The 20,013-nt window shown below is 32.2% G+C and overlaps 2 protein-coding genes across 4 annotated transcripts; one reads left to right on the top strand and one right to left on the bottom strand.

Annotated features, from left to right (window-relative positions):
* The first annotated feature begins 71 nt into the window (after positions 1-71).
* On the top strand, positions 72-4,323 carry LOC107854539 (protein WVD2-like 4). 3 transcript variants are annotated; one of them, XM_016699544.2, is made up of 8 exons: positions 72-249; positions 1,269-1,823; positions 1,919-1,971; positions 2,093-2,173; positions 2,295-2,361; positions 2,450-2,521; positions 2,724-2,831; positions 3,649-4,323. In XM_016699544.2, the coding sequence occupies exons 2-8, from the start codon at positions 1,272-1,274 to the stop codon at positions 4,030-4,032; spliced, it is 1,317 nt and encodes a 438-aa protein (XP_016555030.2). In that variant the 5' UTR covers positions 72-249; positions 1,269-1,271; the 3' UTR covers positions 4,033-4,323. The 3 variants fall into 3 exon arrangements, with proteins under 3 accessions (XP_016555030.2, XP_016555029.2, XP_016555031.2); XM_016699543.2 differs by having other exon boundaries at positions 92-249; positions 1,259-1,823; XM_016699545.2 differs by having other exon boundaries at positions 92-249; positions 1,259-1,823; positions 2,462-2,521.
* A 10,005-nt stretch (positions 4,324-14,328) lies between these two features.
* LOC107854553 (fasciclin-like arabinogalactan protein 15) lies at positions 14,329-18,225 on the bottom strand. Its single transcript, XM_016699563.2, has 3 exons — positions 16,522-18,225; positions 14,689-14,804; positions 14,329-14,588 (listed from the first exon to the last, which is right to left on the bottom strand). The coding sequence occupies exons 1-2, from the start codon at positions 17,813-17,815 to the stop codon at positions 14,740-14,742; spliced, it is 1,359 nt and encodes a 452-aa protein (XP_016555049.1). The 5' UTR covers positions 17,816-18,225; the 3' UTR covers positions 14,329-14,588; positions 14,689-14,739.
* Between the last annotated feature and the right edge of the window lie 1,788 nt (positions 18,226-20,013).

Below are 20,013 nucleotides of genomic sequence, written 5' to 3' on the forward strand. Positions count from 1 at the left end.
CCCGCAACCCCACCCCAAAAGTGGAACAAGGGTCAATTTGGTCATTTCCCATTCTTTTACCAATATAGTAAACTCATAATTCCACCCTCCTCTTTTCTCTCTCCTATCTGTTTCTTGTATTTCTAACACAGTTTTTCATTCCATAATAATAGCATTTTCTATTCCAAACAGACATAATTTGCTGTACCATTTCTCTTAGCAGACTTTGCCACCAATCATCTACAACACTACAGAAGAAAAAAAAGAAAGGTACCCCTTCACATTTTCTTGAAATATTTGCCATGTTGGATATTCAAAACAGTACTAGTAGTTATTTTTTTTTGTATTGAATTTTGTTGGATCTTATGTTTCTTGAATTTGAAGGGGTTGGTTTTGATTATGCTAATATGAAGTAGCAGTAGATGGACCTACTGTGTTAGTTATTTGTTCGTTCGAATTCAGTAGCTTTTGGTTCAGAATACTTGTTGTGTAAATGAATTATGGGGTGTCATAAAATCTCGAACTCGAATAATTCATAAAGTCTAAATCTTGGATCCCTTGCTTTGCTTAGTTGTGAAACAACCTCTCTATCTTCTAAGGTTAGAGGTAAGGTATGTGTAGTTCTACCTTTGGAACACCTCACTTGTGGGATTACACTGTGTATGTTGTTGTTCGTGAATTATATCCTGAAGCAGTAGTAGTGTCAATAGTCTTGTGTCTAATTGTTGTCTGAGATCAATAAATGAAAATTGTACTGTGGATTTTGGAATTTGAAAAGGTTGGTGCTGATTTATATCTTGTTCCTCCCTAATTTTGTCCATTTTTAGTTGTTCATGATCTTGTAAATTGAATAGATGTGTGTGTGTGTATGGTCAAGGTGAAAAATGAGGGTGTGTTTGGTACGAAGTCAAATGTTTTCCTAGAAAATATTTTTGGAGAGATAGTGATTTTCTTATTTTCTGATTTTAGTGAATGTGAGAAAATATTATCCGAAGAACATTTAGGTACAATCTACGGAAATATGATGAGAGTGGAGAAGAGGTGCGTGTGGACGGAGGGGGACGAGGGGTGGGGTTAGAATGGGGTCGGGCGGGGGAAGGGTGGGGTTGGGAGAGAGACAATTACCACGGAATTGAATATCACTTATGAGACTTGTTTACTACAGAAAATTTTGACTAACCAAACATGGGATTTTGTTTCTTTACTAGTGTAATTTGTCTACCAATTACTGACTGAAACAAACAAAATTTCTTGAGTAATGATCTTTGTTTTGCTTTAGAGATTGTTAGTATATGGAGTCTGAAAATGGGGTTCCAGTAGAGGTGGAAAAGATCGTTGTGGCCGAGGAAGAAAATGTGAATTTAAAGAATGAGAAGAAGGCTGATGAGACACCAAATTCATCTGTAGCCAAAACTGAATTGTCTGAGGATGTTCCGAAAAGCAAAACATCAAGTCAACATAAGGTATCAGTTGGTGGTACTAAAAAGAACAACAAAATGGCTAAGGATCAAGTAAGTTCAACAGGCTCGTCTGCATTGACTCATTCGAAAAAGGGAAGTATGGCGAAAAGTCTTTCATTCCCCTTAAGAGGTGCCAATGCAGACACGACGAAGAAGAGCATTGATGCTTGTACAAAGAAATTGGATTTTAAACCTTGGATACCAAATGGAGTGCCACATGAGGCTTCACATTCGAATGGAACAGTACTCTCATCAGCTTCTCGTTTAAATCCGGCTACAAAGGGTGCATCTGCTGGAGTGTTGAAGTCTTCAAGTCCAAATGGAGGTGGTACAACAAATAGAAAGACAACTACAGGATCTATCCCAAGTCTTCGTCAATCGCTGGTAAACTGATTCGCTTGTGATCTTTTGCCTTTCCCTTCTTTGAGTTTTATGGATGCAATATCTCACAAATTTCCTTTTTCTGTTTCTGCATTAAGTCTGGGAAGTCTGTTTCAGCCGGTAAAATTGCAAAGAAAGCTACTTCTGAAGGGTAAGTGAATTTTGCTACTTGCATTTAAAACTTTTCGGTTGTATTCTTTAGCTGTTTACTGTCGCGTTATGTATCTTGCCAATGATTGTCTGATAGTTGCGCTAAATGCTTGAATTTGTAGATTTAACGATGGAGACACAACACCTACTAAAGCTACATCACCTCTTAAAGATGATGAGGATGCTCGTTCTGCTACTTCCTCGTACTGCTCTTATCCTAGCCTGAGTTGTTGACTTGTTATTACTTTCTTGTTTCTGTTGGTCCAGTTTCTTCATGGTCCTCAATTAGGTCAGTATTCTAACTTCTTTTATTTTCATAATCAGCAATGCAACTCGTACCAGTGCTGGATTTTCCTTCAGGTTGGAAGAACGTGCTGAAAAGCGAAAGGAGGTTTGTGTTCTGACCTATGATTCCTATGAACTTCACGTACATATTAGCGTAGCGCAAGACATTACAGCTCAGTTTCCTTATTCATCAGTTCTTGGCAAAGGTGGAAGAAAGGATACAGGCCCGGGAAGAGGAAAAGTGTAACTTGCTAGCAAAATCTAAGGTTTGTTCAGACAATACTGATTTTCATTGCTGAATTTGTAAGCTATGTTGCTTGGACTCTCCACAATGTTGCCGCACATGTATCAGATTCTCCAGAAGTGCACTACCTTTGGATGATTCGATATGCACCGGTCGATATTCCTAAAGAGTTTGAGCAACGTAGTTTGTAAGAACTATTCCGAACTAATCTAGATTTGATTCAGGAAAAGCAAGAGGCGGAAGTAAAGCAATTTAGGAAGAGCTTGACATTTAAAGCTACACCGATGCCTTGCTTCTACAAGGAGCCCCCTCCTAAAGTTGAACTGAAGAAGGTAAAGTTTTGATTTTGGTGCTTCATGAGATATATTTTAGCACCTCTAGCACCGCTTAATCGTGTTTCCCTAACGTGACAAGTTTGTCACTTAACTTCCTTTTATAGTTATAGTAAGTCTGTACTACTGTGCTAGAGAAAAAGAGTCAATGAATTTTTTGTTTGTTACAAAATGCTTCGAGTCATCAAGTGTGAATCTCAAAACATTGTTGTTTCACAACATGATATGCCCGTGATATGAGTGTATAACACCAACGGTTACTTGAAACATAACACCTTGTGGAGAAGAGTAGTACATGAACTGGTAGAATAGTAGGTTTTGAAAGAGTGCTGGACTTGGACAGCGAACAAAACGGATTAACTGTTGACGCGTTAAATTGCCATATCTAGAGACTAGAAGCTGTTGTTACACCTTCTTCAGTATGTAAAGAAGCATACTGGTTGTCTGTTTATGGTACTTTGATTTAAGATACAATTATATAATCATATATTATTTAATGATCTGAGATGGTTCTAAGAAGGTACTTTCTGAAGGTTCACTTGCTGCAATGGTAGATTAAAGAAACCGATCCTTTTGTTTATGTTCGTAGTTACTATTGTCTGGTGTTACTTTAGATTGACTAAACAAAAAAGTAAACTCTGCTATTATCTTATCAAGACGCGTAAATGAATCTTGTAAAAAGAAGGCTGCAAAAGCGTTTCGTGTTACTAAATTAGCTTCTGTTTTTTTGGTTTTCATCCTTCAGTAACTTGCACTTAGGTGTCGATTGATACCCTTTTCATTCTTATGCAATTCATGTTTTTGCTAAATTGTGTAGATACCAACAACGCGTGCCATATCTCCTAAGCTTGGAAGAACTAAGAACTCCACGTTCACGACTAATAGTGCAGAAAGTGGAGGGTCATGTTTCAGTCCAAAAGTGATCAAGGAACAGCGTAAGTCACCCGTAGCCAATAAAGATACTGTCGCTTCAAGAGGTAAGCCGGTTAAGAATTCAAAGACAAACACTCAATCTCCGAAAACCTCGATCACTCAAGGGAAGCCTACTGAAGCAAAACCAAGGCTTGCTGAAGCAAAGTTCACGGATGAGAAAACTTGTACAGAGACAACAGAACACAACGAAATTCAACCCGAGTCTGAAATGAATTGTCTAGAAGACAATGTGGCACATCTGTCAAATCCAGTTGGCGTTGAAGGTTAATGAACTTGCTGAAATTGTCTTCTGATACTGTATTTATTTATTTTATAGGCATTTTTTCTTCTTTGGACGCGTTTTTGTGCTTCGTTGAGTTGTGAATATGGTGTGTGTATGTTGCAGTTACAAAGTTGTACATGGTGGTTACCCTCAGCTTCTTCATTCTTTTCGAATATTTCAGTACCATTGTGATACATTCCGGAAAAATTGTGTTGTGTTAGTTTGTGTTTTTTTATCTGTTAAAACTTCTTCATTGTTCATAGTCATATTCAACATGGCATCTGTTTCTTTTTCCTATGTATCATTTTCAACTTTTTCATCTGGTTTTACTATTTTTTCCTCCTGGATTTTGTATGCAAAGGGCTTCAACGGAAAATTACATTGTATATCCTAACGTTAAAATTATATTTTTACATATTTATAACAGATGTTAAGTCCCCCTGGCTTCTTCGTGTGTCTTCTTTATATTTGAACTGCGTTAATAAAAAGTTTAGCTCCACCACTGCTTCCGTATACATTTTAGTTTATACTATTATTTTGTGGTTGTATTGTTTCCCGTATTAGCTAGCAGTGTTAGTTTATTTTGTATACTGTATTAGTTTATATGCATTTATATTTTGTGTTGGTTATACTGTTATCGGTCCTGAGCCGGGGGTCTTTCGAAAATAGCCTCTCTACTTCACTTGAGATAGTGGTATGGTCTGCGTACACTCTACCCTCCCAGGCCCTACTATGTGGAAATACACTGGGAATGTTATTGTTTCTGTGCTTGGATCAACATATATAATTGGATCTGATTATTCTTCTGAAAATGTCATTCTGAAGTAAATTTGAGTTGCACCAGGCGATCTTTTTTTCTGGATATTTTGCATTTCATGTATTGTTACTGTTATTAATCGAAAAGAATAAGCAAACCACAGATAAAAGAAAAAATAAGAACACAGATTTTAAAGAAAATTCTTGCGGGAAAAACCACGGGCAGAGGCAGAGGAATTCACTACAATAGAGAGGAGTACAATGTGTAGATATAGTCTCAATTTCATGTCCGCTAAAAGCACTTATATAATACGTGCATACAAATAAGTCGTAGGCCCAAAAACATACAGGTCTATACCGCAAGAGCGAATGAAAAATCACAAACATGGATCACACTGCGAACTTTTCAGAGCCGAATCAACAAAATTCGGGTCACAAACTTTAATAACTATGTTGACATGGAGTATAAATTTATATGTGAAAAACACGTTTAGTAAAAATCTTAAAAATTAAACTCATCAAATTAAAATCCTGAATTCGATTTTGTGTGGTGTAAGGGGTCAGCAGGGGCTGCCAGCAGGCTAGTGATAAAGACCAAGTACCAGAAAGACATGACATTATGAAAATTCTGAATACGTCAAAATTGGTTTGTCATTTGTGGAACAAACTAGACATTCCGACCCCAACTTTTCTTATACTCCATAAAATACTTATTCCTTATTAATTTATGTGACATCATTTAATTTGATAAAAAATTTAAAAAAAATAAAAAAAATTTAAATTTATGATCTAAAACAGTTCTTAGATATTTATATGATTGTATATTATTGTTTTTCTTATTTTATTAAGATAATTTGTGTGTTTGTAAATTATTTTTTTTTTATTTTATTAAAATTAAAAAAAATTAACTATTAAACTATTTTTAATTATAGTAAGGTGATTGAGCGGCAGTAATAATTATTGTTGTGTGTGGGAGCAAGTACGCATATTTTTATAGTGATATTGACACTTAATCGTGCGCCAATGGAAAAATAACATAAATCTATAATTTAACTTATCTTAAAAAGTAATAACAAAAATTTTAATTAATTAATTACGTATCTTTGTTAGATATAACACGAGCTGATTATGTATCTCGATAAACTTAAAATGAAAAAAGATTTATTGAAAGCTAATTATATATTTTTACAAAGGAAAAAATATATCTTCGTTGAATATATTATGTATCTCTACAGATTCAAAATCAAAAAAATGTATCAGGAGATAATTATTATCTTTACAAAGGAAAAAATATATTTTTGTTAAATGTATCGGGAGCTAATTATGTATCTCGATAGATTCAAAATTAAAATTTTTAATAATTATATATATTGTTAAAATTTTATGTAGTTAAGCCCCAAACTTTCGATAGTTGTTGTTAGCCCTTTAAATCAATATTGAATTTAAGTTACTGGAATCTATATGCCAAAGAATAAACTATTTATGCCAATTAGTGCATATAATTACCATACCATGTCAATTTTCATAAAGTTACATGTTTTGCATTTCAAATGGATTGATATTTAATTTCGCACTTTAGCAATCAAACTTATGTCTATCGAAAATAATTTTTTTATTTCTCAAAAATTTGTATATACTTTATCCTTCTCACACCTATTTGTAGGATTAGACTGATTATGTTATCGTAAGTCTCTTCAGTGACGGATCTAGGATTTAGGTAGAGTGGGTGCTTACTACAGCAAAAAATAAAAAATCACCTCAACTAGCTAGGTTTGAATCCGACCACACCTACCAATGTAGAGCCTTAAGATCAACCTAAATATCAGTTCACGTAATCAACTTCTTATTTAGTGGGTGCTTTTATATAATTTATACCCATTTTCATATATTTTTTATATAATTATACCTATTCCGCGTCGAGTTTAGTGGATGTCGGAGCACTCAAAATTTATGTGTAGGTCCGCCCAGGAGTCACTCTATCCCCAAGATAGAGATAAAATCTGCGCATATACTTTACTTTTCTCACTCCCCATTTGTGGAATCACATGTTATATTATTTTAATAGCAATCGAACTGATATCTAGTATACATAAGTTTCTTAGAAACTTATAAAGTCACGTAAAAATATAAATTATGAAATATTATAATACGAAAAAATAGGAAAAAGGATGCAAATGACCAACAATTTCTCTGAAAATTACAAGTATAGGCCCAAGCATAAGTTGGGTATGGGTTACATCCCAAGACTATTGGTTGATTTATGAAAAAGGCCATATTGCAAAATTTATACAGATATAGCCCATAAAAAATTAGGGCAAAAATTCAAAAATAGCATACTTAGCATCTTAATTATAAAATTCATAGCAACACTTTCATAATTACATATTATAGCAAGTTAAATTTTGTATTTTTGCAAATTGTTGCTTTAAAAATACAAATACAAATATTTTTTACTGCCCATAATTAACAGATTTAAATATGATAAAATTACCTTAAATTAACTGTGAAGATTACAATCCCATTAAATCCTCATTAATCACGCCTTTTTCGTTATTTGCTAACAACTCTATTCAGATTCAAAAAACAATTTCAGAAACGTGTTTCTTCCGAAAAAAAATTCAATTAAAATTAAGTTGAATCGTCTATTTTGCTCTAATTGAACAATCAAATTGAAGTGTATGTTTTTGCTGCTCAATATCAGTTTGAACAATCAGTTTCTATTAATAAAACAATCAACATTACCTTCTTCTGGATAATATTTCGGAATTCAACTATTGGTTGTAAATTCATCCTTAACTGTTGTTGAAGGTATGAAATCATTTTTTTGTGATTATAAATTTTTTCGAATCGTTTTTTGTTATTTTGATCGTTTTTTCTATTGATCTAATTGTGCTGCTTTGGTGAAGTTTTTTCTATTGATCCTCAGTGTTGCTTTCTATTGATCGTTTATGAGTATTTTCTAAAACATTTTCGAGTTAAAGTTAATGCAATACTAATTTGAACAACTAGAACAAAAAATGATCGAATTCAATTTTTCAAGTTGATCAAATTCTGTTTTTTTTTTCTATCTTTGCTTGTCGAAATTAGAGAGTACAACTGTATATATGAATAGATCTTTTATATATGTTGTAGTTATGTTCGATTAAGGAATTTATGTATTTGATTGTATTTAGCGTTGAACAGATACTTTGTCACTGTATTTAGGCTGGAATAATTTACTCTGGTTCTAAGTTAAGTGTAACAAATGTTTTGTAAATGTATTTCTTAATGCTGTTATTAACTGATATGAATAGATAGAACAAAAAACTGACAGAATTCAATTTTTTCAAGCTGATGAATTTTTTTTTTTGAAGTTTTGCTTGACGGAATTTGAGAGTATATCTTTATAACTGGAAAGTTCTTTTATATATGTTTTGGTTGTGTTCGATTCTGGTGGTTTTGAATTTGATTATATTTAATGTTGAACGGAGAATTCTGCTGTGTTTGTATGTTAAGTTTAAGAAATGTTGTATAAATATGTTTTTTATTGTAGTTTTTAGCTGTGTAACATAGTTTAAGTTTTTTAACTGAAATATGTATATTTGTTTAATTTGGGTTAATTCAGTTAGAAATGGGAAGCATACCAGTTCTCGTAAAGCACTCTAGAAGGTGGACGTATGAAAAAAACTATGAATAATACATCATTGATGTTATATTGTTGAGCACAATAACATCATTCGTTGAGCTGAATGTTATTTTGGCATCTTACTTAAATGTGGACGTAACAAGCAAATGTATTCTAGTGGAATATCAAATCACTGGCAATGCAGGACAAATACAAATACATAATGATATGGGTTTAAAGGTGTTTATTTTGCAGAAAAAGAGGTACAAGACATGAAATGTCTTTCTTTATATGTAAGCATTTTGGAGAAAGTTACAGGGAGCAACTTTGCAAGTTCATCTGAATGCGTTGTTGAAAGAAGAGTCGTATGTCACAACTTACAAACAGTGTTAAATACATCTAATGAAGGAGTTTTGATGGTTTCTGAAAATACAACAGTATTAGATGTATTTGATATGGATATGGTTCAGGTGATTATCTCAGACCCATATCATAAGCATATTGAGGAAGACCAGGTTCACTTGACCAAAGAAATTTTAAGTCGATTATGAAGAATTATACAATTAGAGAGAAATTTCAAACTCGAAGCGAAGGTCAAGTAAGAAATTTTTATCGGACTCATCACATATATATATATATAAAATTACTTTTATATCATTACTGAGACATTTGCATTATATTGCTGGAAAGTCTTAAAAATTGTCACAGGAACCCCATGATACAATACAAAATATGTTTTTGTTGAATCAGGATAAAGTGGTAGACATAATTGAGTCCAAAAAAAAAAAGATAAATCATACAGGTAATCGTAGGTCTTTACTTATCCACTTTTCTATTGGCACATGATAATTTTATTGTATTACTTTTTTAATATAATAAATCTAATACTTTAAAAAATATATTATATAATAAATCATATTTAATATTAAATATAAAATGAATAGAAATAGGTAAATTACCCATCAATTTATAAACTAAATAAGTATTGTTAGCTCAACTATAAAAAAATAAACAAATAAAGATGAATCGAGGAAGTAATGATTTTTTTCATAAATTCAACAATATGCTACTCAAACTACTGTAGAATTATTACTAATTAGAACAAAATGCAGGATTCGTTTATTCTTTGTTCTGTTATTTTCTAATGTATAAATTAATTTTCAATTAATTGAAGTTCATATTAGTCAAATCAACTCTAAAAAAATTAAGGAAAAAGGATATCCACGGGTCATTTTGAAAATAAAGGGCCAGCATTTGATAAGTTTCACTTTGTGGCCTGTCGGCCTAAAAAATAACCTGTAATAGCCATTGGGTTTTTTTAGCCTTTTCCTGTATATACAGTTTTTATACCAAATTGATACAACGCTTATACCATATTGATACACTTTTTCAAAGAAGACGGAACCTATGCATGCATATACAATCCTTATACCAAATTGATACAGCGTTTAATGTCATTTAATAGCCTTTGGGCTACTTTGACACTTTCCTACATATACACTTTTTCAAAAGTGACGGAACTTATGCATGCATACACAATTCCTATACTAAATTGATACAACGATTATACCACATTAATATACTTTTTCAAAAGAGAGGGAACTCATATACATATACAGTCCCTATAACAAATTGATACAATATTTATACCATTTTGATACATTTTTTTGTTAAAAAAAATACAGTAGTGAAATAAAAAAATAGAAAAGCTGAATTCGTTTTTTATAAGAAAATGGATAATATTTTTTTAAAATGAAACAATAGAAAAAAAAAAAAAAAAAAGAGGAGGAGACGAAGCCTACATTGAAATGGCTAAAAATAGGAATTACTTTAATGGCTAATTATAGGTAATTAGTTTTGAATGGCTATTATGGTGAAATTATTTTAAAATGAATTGCGATCTTTGCCCTTTCCCCAAAAAATAATCTAAAATTACACTTGAAGTAGTTGCTAAAAGAAACTTGAAATAATGTCTACAAAGGTGGATCTCTTCTCTCTCTCGTATTTCTTTTTCTATAAGATTTTAATGTCTATTTATAAAAATATGGGAAAAGGACATGGGTAACTATTTTTTAAAAAAATGGATATAATTTAAAAAGGTGGACAAATGTAACTTCTTGGCTAAATTTAATTCCTTTTTTAGCCATTTGGCCCAATTGGACATATGAAGTCTCTATACTCTATCGATATACTTTTATACCATATTGATACACTTTTATACTAAATTGATACACTTTTCATAAAAGAGAAAGGAAATTTCATGCAAGTATATGCAGTTCCAATACCCAATTGATACTATTTTATACCACATTAATACATTCTTATACTACATTGATACACTTGCAGTGTCCATATACCCAATTGATACTCTCTTATACTAGATTGATACATTTTTAGAATGCATGTAGAAACTATATAGAGTCGTATAAAATATGTATCTAAATAATAATTGTAGTTAAAAATTGTATAGAATGTGTATATCTATTTTTTTTTTTATGTTTGACTTGTTTTATTTATAGTTCCTCTTTTGGACTTGCAATAATTTCGGGGTTTGATTTTTGGATTCGGAAAACTGCAGTTGAACTATTTAAAAAAGTTGGAATTAGGTTTTTTTTCATTTTGTGTTTGAGTTGCATTATCTGCTCCTCAAAATGCTATGTATTTGTTTTGATCAAATAAAATTTCTTATAGTAATTTCACATTACTTTTTTGATAGTCAATGTCATCATTTCATAAATATACATAATGCATGTTCCAACGTATAACAATTATAGTTATGTTAATTTCAAAAAAGGAATAGATTTTTAAAAAAAAATAAAAAAGTTACAAAAAAAAGTATAAAAACAGTGAAAAAAACACAAAAGAGCAGCGATTTTTTAATAATAGAATGAAACATCAAATTAAAAAAAATGGAACATAAAAGAAAACAGCAAAATTAAAAAAATAAAATGAACTGGCATTTAAAAAAAAATAGAAAAAAATATGAAGTAACTGACATGCAAAATAATCAATGACTATAAAATGAAATTAATTTAGCAGCTGATTAGAGAGAATTAAATTACAGTGACTATTTAGTTGGAATTAATTTTAGCGAGTGGACATTTTTATTCTTTCCCCCAACAAATATATGGGAAGAAAGTGTGATATATTTATGATACAAAATTAATAATTTGCTGCTGTAAGATCCGTGGAACGTTCCAAAGGCACATGAAAATTATAGTAAAATATTTGGTTCTTTTTTTGACTTGTTTTTCTCGTCTACTTCTTATGATTCCAATAATTAAAAATGAAAATAAAAATGAGTGTAGTGAATGTGTGGGTGTTCAATTTCCCCTAGTCAACGTCAAAATTTTTATTAAAAAAATTTAAAATATAAAGCAATAAATATACATGAAGAAGTTTCAAGAGTTTAAATTTTTTTTTTTTTGTTTCCAAGTATCCCACAACCGTCAGCCGTAACATTAATCCCCGTTCCTACTGTCAGCATATTAAGCGGTAGAAAACTGGCCACAGAATTTTTTCCGTTCACCAGATGTGGGGATTGAACCCCCAACCTCTTGCTTAAGCAGTGAAGTGCTGAACCACCACACCAACCCTTGTGGTTAAGAAAGAGAGTTTAAGAGTTTAAGATTTACTATATGTATACGTATACGTAAAAATTAATTTTAATATTATATATACTGTTATTTTTTTAGCACTGGAATACAACTTGGCGATAGTAGGCTAGTAGCTACTTCACCCTATATAATAACAATTTGAAAAAAACAATTGTATAATTGAATTATGGGTAATAAGATTATTTTTTGTTAATTATAAAAACAAAGTAATTAACATGCGTAATTAGAGGTTATTGATAGTGGAAAATTTATTTTTCAATGAATGAGAGATTAAAAAAAAAAAAAAAAGAGAAGGGAATGATATGCTTTAAACCCTGCATCCAAATATGCAAATTACTAAATTAGTGTTACGATATGTAGTTCATCTGTTGGTAGCATGAAGGATTAAAAAGATGATTATTGTTTCTTTTAATTGATTATCTTTACATTAACTATTATTTCACTACTCTTATCGATTGTCCCTTTCTGAAATAGTATTCAAATCGTTGCATTTTTTGTGTAGATCAGAACTTTGTTATTTAGACCCTCAATATCTAAATTTTGTCTATGAGAAAAATAGATAATTGTTTAGTCAAAATATCTTCTATTATGATTTCTTTCTATATATAGGATATTGCCTTTTTCTTTGATATGTAGATTGCCGGACGAATAAAAAAAATATATATTTTTGAACATGTTGAAATTATAAGAAATTTTGAAATTCTTATTTACTTCAAAGGATTGTCAATATATATAAATTAAATTTTTATTCTTCACAATTAAATTGTTTCATATCAATGGCAATAATCATCATAAAAAGACAAATATATAGTATATAAAATTAAAATGGATTTCCCAACAAACAAATGCCGGCCGCTTGTTTTAGTATTTTACTATATTGTATTCCAACCATTCACTTTGTTCTCATTCCTACCTCTTTTTTTATAAAGTTTTTTTTTGAAAATAATAATAATAATAATAATAATATTGTCATTCGATGTACTATATTTGCAATGGAGTTCAATTATTTTGAATTCGCATCGCATAAAACACATTTGAGAAAAACGCTTCTATCAAGACTCTTTTTACAGTCGAGACTCAAAACACTAAGCTCTGGCTGAAGAAAGAACATCACCATTCACAGTGGCGGAGCCACAGCCAACGAAGGGTGGTCAGATAATCATCTTTCGTCGGAAATTTTTTTCGATTATATAGGTTAAATATAGATATTTATGGTAATATAAATGTTGTTGCACACCCTTGACAAGCCAAAGAAGCATAGTTCAGTAGTCAAGAGTGTGCATTTCTGCATCAACAACCCTGGTTCGAACCTTGATAGATAAAGCAGTGCTTTATTTTCTTTGTTTTTTTAAATAGTTCTTTGCCCAAGAAAAAATATGAACACCTTTAATCAAAAGTCTAGCTCCGCCACTGACCATTCATTCGATGTACTACATCTTTATCATTTCGGGCACGTGATTTATTTGAATTTGCTTCGGAACAATTCTACTTTGAGAGCAAAGTATTTCCTACTAAAGACAACTTCACACAAATGGTTTCAATTCGCAACCTTTGATTAAGAATAATAAATAAGTATTTATCGTTCTACGATCTTTGATGGTCTTTTTTATATTCATTTGCTTGGTACAAACAATCGAATGTGTCTTTTGCTTAAGTGAAGAAAGGATCTTCACTACTTCCCCTCAACACCATCACTTAAAAGGACTCTTCATTTTTAAAATAAAATATTTTTCTATTCACATATTGTGCTTTAAGAAAGGCAAGTGAAGTTTAGAACCCACACACTAAACTACAAAGCACATTCACTATATTACAATGTAAAAAAATAACAAAAAGATAATATGACGTACTAAAACTTCCGTTACACGCGACAATAGGAAAAGGACCAAACTATGAGTTCTTTATCGTACGCAAAAATTGTAAAAAGTATAGTAAATTCATATTCTATGCTATCAAAAGTACCAAAACTTTAATATTTATTAAAATTTTAATGATGGTGAAAATTCGATCCCCACCTTGTAATTCTGTCCTTCATTTTCCATCCCAATTCTTCTTTTTTCTCAAAAAGACCTACAATAATAAATGAAGGTAATTCGATTTATTACACATGAATATAAAAACTTTTTTTAAATCTCTCTTTACATATTGCCTTTGGGAAAGGCAAGTGAAGTTTAGAACCCACACACACCAACAAAAAAGCACATTAATTATATTATATCATATTAAAAGAAAAGTTAAAAGGTATAGTTAATTCACAAGCTACCATATGGTACCAAAAAAAAAAAAGTGACAAAAATAAGCACACCATCCGTGACAAATAAAGAGTACAAAAAAGATGCTATGCTCTTGCAGAATTATTCTTTTTTTTTCCTTTTTTGGGGTACAAGTTTTTTTTTTTCTTGGATACAAACACAAGAAAAACAAACTTAAATACAAATGAAAAAATTGATAGGTAATTACAGTATTTATAACAAAATAAAAACAAAAGATATTTTCTCCCTTCTCTTGCTTTTGAGTCTTTTTTTTCTACTTCAATCCAAGCATTTTTCTCCTTTATGATATGATCACAAAGCCCTCCCTAATAACTGCCATTTATTCAGAAAAAGATTTGTGAGAATTTTTATTTTTTTTATATTTTATTTATGGTCTCCATTTTATCCATAATACATATTTTGAGACACTCACCATTCTTTCTTTCATTTCTTTATCTTCATAAGTTCCTCAAGTATACAAATTTTAATGACAACTAGCAAAAGCAAATGACCCCATTCTTGTTCCACATACTACTTCCATCAACTTTCCTGCAACACACAAAAAAGAGTGGTGGCAAAAAATGTTAGACAACTCATATGGAATATAATTGCTTCTTGTGTGTGTGTGTTGGGTGGGGGTGGGTTGTCTGTGTGGAAGGCGGGCGCAGCGGGGGGACGGGGGGCATACTCATTGGGGTCCAACTAAATCTAAATTCACGGCAGTACATAATAAAAGCGACTACGTACCCAAAGGGACTTGAACTCGAGACCGGTTCAAGATCTCTGGTTAAGGATGAGGTTGTTGGTTAAGAAAAGAAGATAATCAAGAATTGAAAAAAGATAGAAACTTTATTATTTAAATAAGAAAAAAAGAAGGCTGAAAATTGATGGAAAGAAGTGAATGTTAATAATGTCAACATATTAAAAAGTTTATGTTAAAACAAGAGAAAACAATTGATGACAGGTGATAATGCAAGTTTAAGATAAAATAAAAGAGCAGGTAGGGCTATGTTTAAGTCAACAAACAGGCTGGTCTTGATGTCTGTACATTGAAGTTAAGAATAATCATTGAGTATACAGCTATGTTTCATATGGAATTTTAGATGTCACACCATAGATTTGGTTTTATGAAACAGTAATGTCTGAACCAACTTACGCACCCGCGATCCTTAAAACAGGTACTGATAATTATGTCCATCGAGACTAAGGTAAAGGGAAAAACTCACTTGACAACACCCTAAGTAAAGAGTTAGCTTGGTGATTAAGGGTTCAACATGATAATCATAACTATTTTGGCTTATTGATCAAGGGTTCAATCAATCATAATCATTTCAGTCTTGAAATTAAGTTTAATTAATTACCTAACCAGACTCCTAATCAAGAATGCCCTTTCTCATAATTCAACTGCTAAAGTTCTCAAACTAAAGTTAAAACTAACTCCATCAAATGATCATAACTAAAGTTTAATTTCTTTTATGGCTCACCGACAGATTCTATATACCTAATATCTTCTAAACTATTTGGAAGTGTTTAAATAATGTGTACATTTACTTGCCATGTCAACCACCTATGGCTTATTGTAACCAAAAGTTATTATGAAACTAATTAATCAATAGAAAAATGATTGACAATGAAATCTTAACCCACATATACAGCCTAATTTTTAGAACTTTGCAAAGGAAATGAGACTACCACAACATTAAGGAAGTTTAATAAAAGATGACATATTGACATGTTCAATCATGTGCAAAAGTTAATTAGATACGTAGCTTAGGTTCTAAGTGCAAGCATTCACCAGAAAACAAAAGCTGGAAAAAGGTAGCCTCATGAAAGGCCTAATGCCACGTCCCTTTTTACCAAACCATCAGACTCCACTCTTAACAGCGGCCCAGTGCATTAAAGCTCCCGTTGTGTGCGTAGTCTGGGGAAGGTCCTGAATGGACACAAACTTAACCTGCAGAATATTCTGCAAAGGCTATTTTCACCCCTTGAACCGGTGGCCTTGTGGTCGCATGACAACGACTTTACTGGTTAATTACTCTAAGGTTCCGTTCGAATTCCACAATTTTCATGATCATTTTCAGCTATGTTTTCCAGAATGAAGAACTCAATACTTTGTCAAACTAGAAAAACTCCATCATGGAACTCACATAACAATTTGATAATAGATAACTAATCGAACAAATTGAATTCAAGAGACAAAAATCACACTAATATATCAAAACCCCAAATCAAACAAGACTCAAAAAGTTCAGAATTTTTATACCTCTTCTTGGCTTTGCAACAACCTTAGCAACAGTGGCAGCTACAGGAGCAACCTTAATTTCCTCAATAGGAAACAGAACACCATCAATCCCTTGTACAGAGATTCTTCCATCAGTGTAAATATCAGGATCAAACAGATAAGCTGAAACTTCACCTTGCCCAAATTTCACTGAACCATCAGCTTCTTCAGCCACAACTTTATGTGGTAACCTTAAAGTATCATACTTTACTTTCCCAAATCTCCTCACTGAATTATACATACTTTCTTCCGTTTGATACTCCGGTATCAAATGGTAGTACATTATCTGTTCTGGCGCCCCCGGCTCGCTGAGCTGATCAGTAGTCAGCTTAGCCATAGCCTCGTCATTGGGCGCCAGAACAGTTAAAACATACCCTTCTGATACTAATCTCCCCATTTCTGTTGCTAATGATGTGAGATTCACAAGAATATCAGCTAATTCATTGTAACCACCATAATGCAGGAGCGTCTGAATAAAATCTTTTACTTGACTCTCACCATCGAAATGATGGTGAGGTCCGCCTGGACCAGGAGCTGGTGCCGGGGCCAGTGATGGCCCCGGTGCCAACGCATCGTACACCGGCAGCACAGGTGGTGCGCCGGCGGGTACTGGTGCAGGTTTTTTCAACCTGTGAGTTCTTGGGTCAACCTCTGGTGCTCCTTCAGGTAACACAGCAGAGATTGACCTGAGACTCCTTCTAACATTGAAATCTTGTTGGACTGATTTGGGTATCAAAACCCTCTCAATCCCATGAATGACACCATCAGGTTTCACAATATCATCCTCCTTGATAACCTTGGCCGAGCTCACCATCAAGTCTTTGTTCTTCCCTGAAATTCTGACAACGTTTTCATCTCCGGAGTACAACGTTGAATGCACACGCGCTGGCCAATGACTGGAGACAATGCGAGTTGGAATCATATGAAACAAAAGAAGATTCTGTAATGACTTCAAATTCCCAGGCTCAAGCAAGAAACGCTTGAATTCAGGATCCAAATCACGTTCCAGTGCTTCATTTTTAGGAGCAAAAATGGTAATGTTGTGCTTAGAAACAGCTTCTTCAAGTGTCTGAAGAAGAAGTGCTTTCTCAACAAGCTCAGATAACTCAGTATAATGAGAATCCAAAAGGGCAACAAGAATGGAGTTGGAGTTTACTGCTGCAACTTGGGGTTTCGAATTTGCATTTTCTTGAACAAATGCAGTGGAGCAAACACAGCAGAACAACACAATGCTTAACAAGAAGAGATTGGTAATGCCATAGATCTGAAAATCCATGGCGAAAAGACTCTCAAAGTTTCTCTCTCTCTCTCTCTCTCTCTAGACGTATTAGTTTTCTCTCTCTAGTTCTTGAAAGACTGTCGGTAGAGAAGAACGTGTTATGTTTGGTTGAGTGAATTTGTGGGTATTGTAATGTAAGCCTTTTGGCTTTGTTGTGAGTAAAGAAGGGGGAAAATGGGAAGTGTATAGTAGTAGTTGTTTGGTGGAAATAATAAAGTACTGAATGGAAAGGAGGGTCAAGGGTTATTTTCTAATATTTCTATTTTTCTCTATGTTCTGTCACTCGTGTGTGAAGTAGTATTTGGAATTGCAGACTTTGGCTTCAAGTCAAGACAAGAAAAGAAATTTGGTGTAATAAAATTTTCGTTATGTATAATAGAGTTAGACCATAAGTGTTTATTGTGTTATGTGTTGTATCGATGGAAGTATCGCATCATATATAAAAATCTATTGTATACAATTTTATGTTGTATTGCAGACTTTGGCTTCAAGTGAAGATAAAAAAATAGTTTGGTGTAATAAAGTTTTGATTACGTGGAATATTAAAAAAGGTGTCGGATCACAAGTGTTTATTATACTATGTCTTAAGAAGCATAGGTTAATAAGAATCTATTAGATGTAATTTTATGCCGCATTTCTAGTTTTCACGATTTTAATTTGTGACATTTAATCACATGATGGTAATTTTATCAGTTATGCCAAGTGGAGACACTTTTATTTTATTCCTTTTCTTCGGGGACGGACCTACATATATTTTCAAAGTGCTTCGGCACCCAATAAAATCGACACGAAATAGGTATAATTACATTAAAAATATATGAAAATAGGTATAAAACATATAAATGCACCCACTAAAACAAAAGTTCGGTGGGTGCACTGACATTTAAGTTGATCTTAAGCTTTTCCACTAAAGAGACATCCCGGATTCGAATCTTGCTGAGATGGTTTTTTTTTTTTTTTTTTTTTTTAAGTTTTTAAGTACTCATAATCCTTAAATTCTGGGTCCGCCGCTATTTTTCTTGTTTGGATAGTTAGATTCGTAGAACTTTGACTTCAAGTTTTTATGCACATAGAAATGCTAGCTAACTGGAAAGTTCAGTTTTATTTGTTGGTGCGATGATATAATATATATACTACTACCTAATTTCATGTCCTAATACTATTTGATCTGTGTCATATACTAATATTGTTACAAAAGCACTTGATCTAATTCCTTAATTTAGAGTTAGTATAGTAAAGCTTAATACACTAATGAAAGTTGTTGGTGAGCTTATATAGGGTCTATTAGTATGGTTGTCTTTCACAAATTGATTTTTAAGTTTATACTTTTTTAATAAGAGACTTTTATTTTCAACATAAAATATTTAAAAATAGCATATAAAAAACCATTGCAATGTCATTTTTTCTATTAAGATAGTAGAATGATTTCATTTGATCCCTTCTAGCTTATATTCCCCAAGTAAGGGCAAATTTACTCTTGACAGTTGACTTACGAGTTAGATTGCACTAATAGCTTCTTTTTACTAGATTACATTAATGGATTTGAATTAAATTTTATAATATATGTGATATTGAAATGGTTGATCTTTTGAAAATTATCTCTCTACTTTTAATAAGTACGAATAACATCTGTGTAGATTATGCTCTCTTCATACTCCCCCGAAGAAATTACGCTAAAGATTGTATGGATAATTCCATTATAATCAATCAAATATTAAAGATTAATTTAAGAGACTACTAGAAGGAAATTTGGTGGGTAATTTGAGAAGGGTATAAAAGGTTTTGCTTAAAAGTTTAAAAAGGGGATGGATGGTAAAAGGGCGAGGACATGTGGAAAGATAGAAATAGAATGGAATTCTCATCTAAAAAAATAAATAAGTAATAGAATGGAACAAATGAAAAGGTGAGGTCATAGATATTTAAAGTAGGAGGTCATAGTTACTAGTTAGAGAGTAAAGTAAAGTGGAGTTAAGTTAAAGTAGTTGGGTTTGCTTTGGCTCCTTAAGAAGAGGAAGAAGCTAAGAGGTTTCATTTGGTTGTTTAGGTGAGTTAAGGTCAAGGCAGCCTGTAAAATGGGGCCACGCACCCAGTGGGTCATCCTCAATATTAATCGGGTCATTTGGTACGAGATATAAGAGATAATTAATTTTAAAGATAAATTTATTTTATATTTAATTGAGATAAAATTATAGAAT

This window comes from Capsicum annuum, chromosome 10 (genome assembly GCF_002878395.1).
Source record: "Capsicum annuum cultivar UCD-10X-F1 chromosome 10, UCD10Xv1.1, whole genome shotgun sequence".
Taxonomy (NCBI): Eukaryota; Viridiplantae; Streptophyta; class Magnoliopsida; order Solanales; family Solanaceae; genus Capsicum; species Capsicum annuum.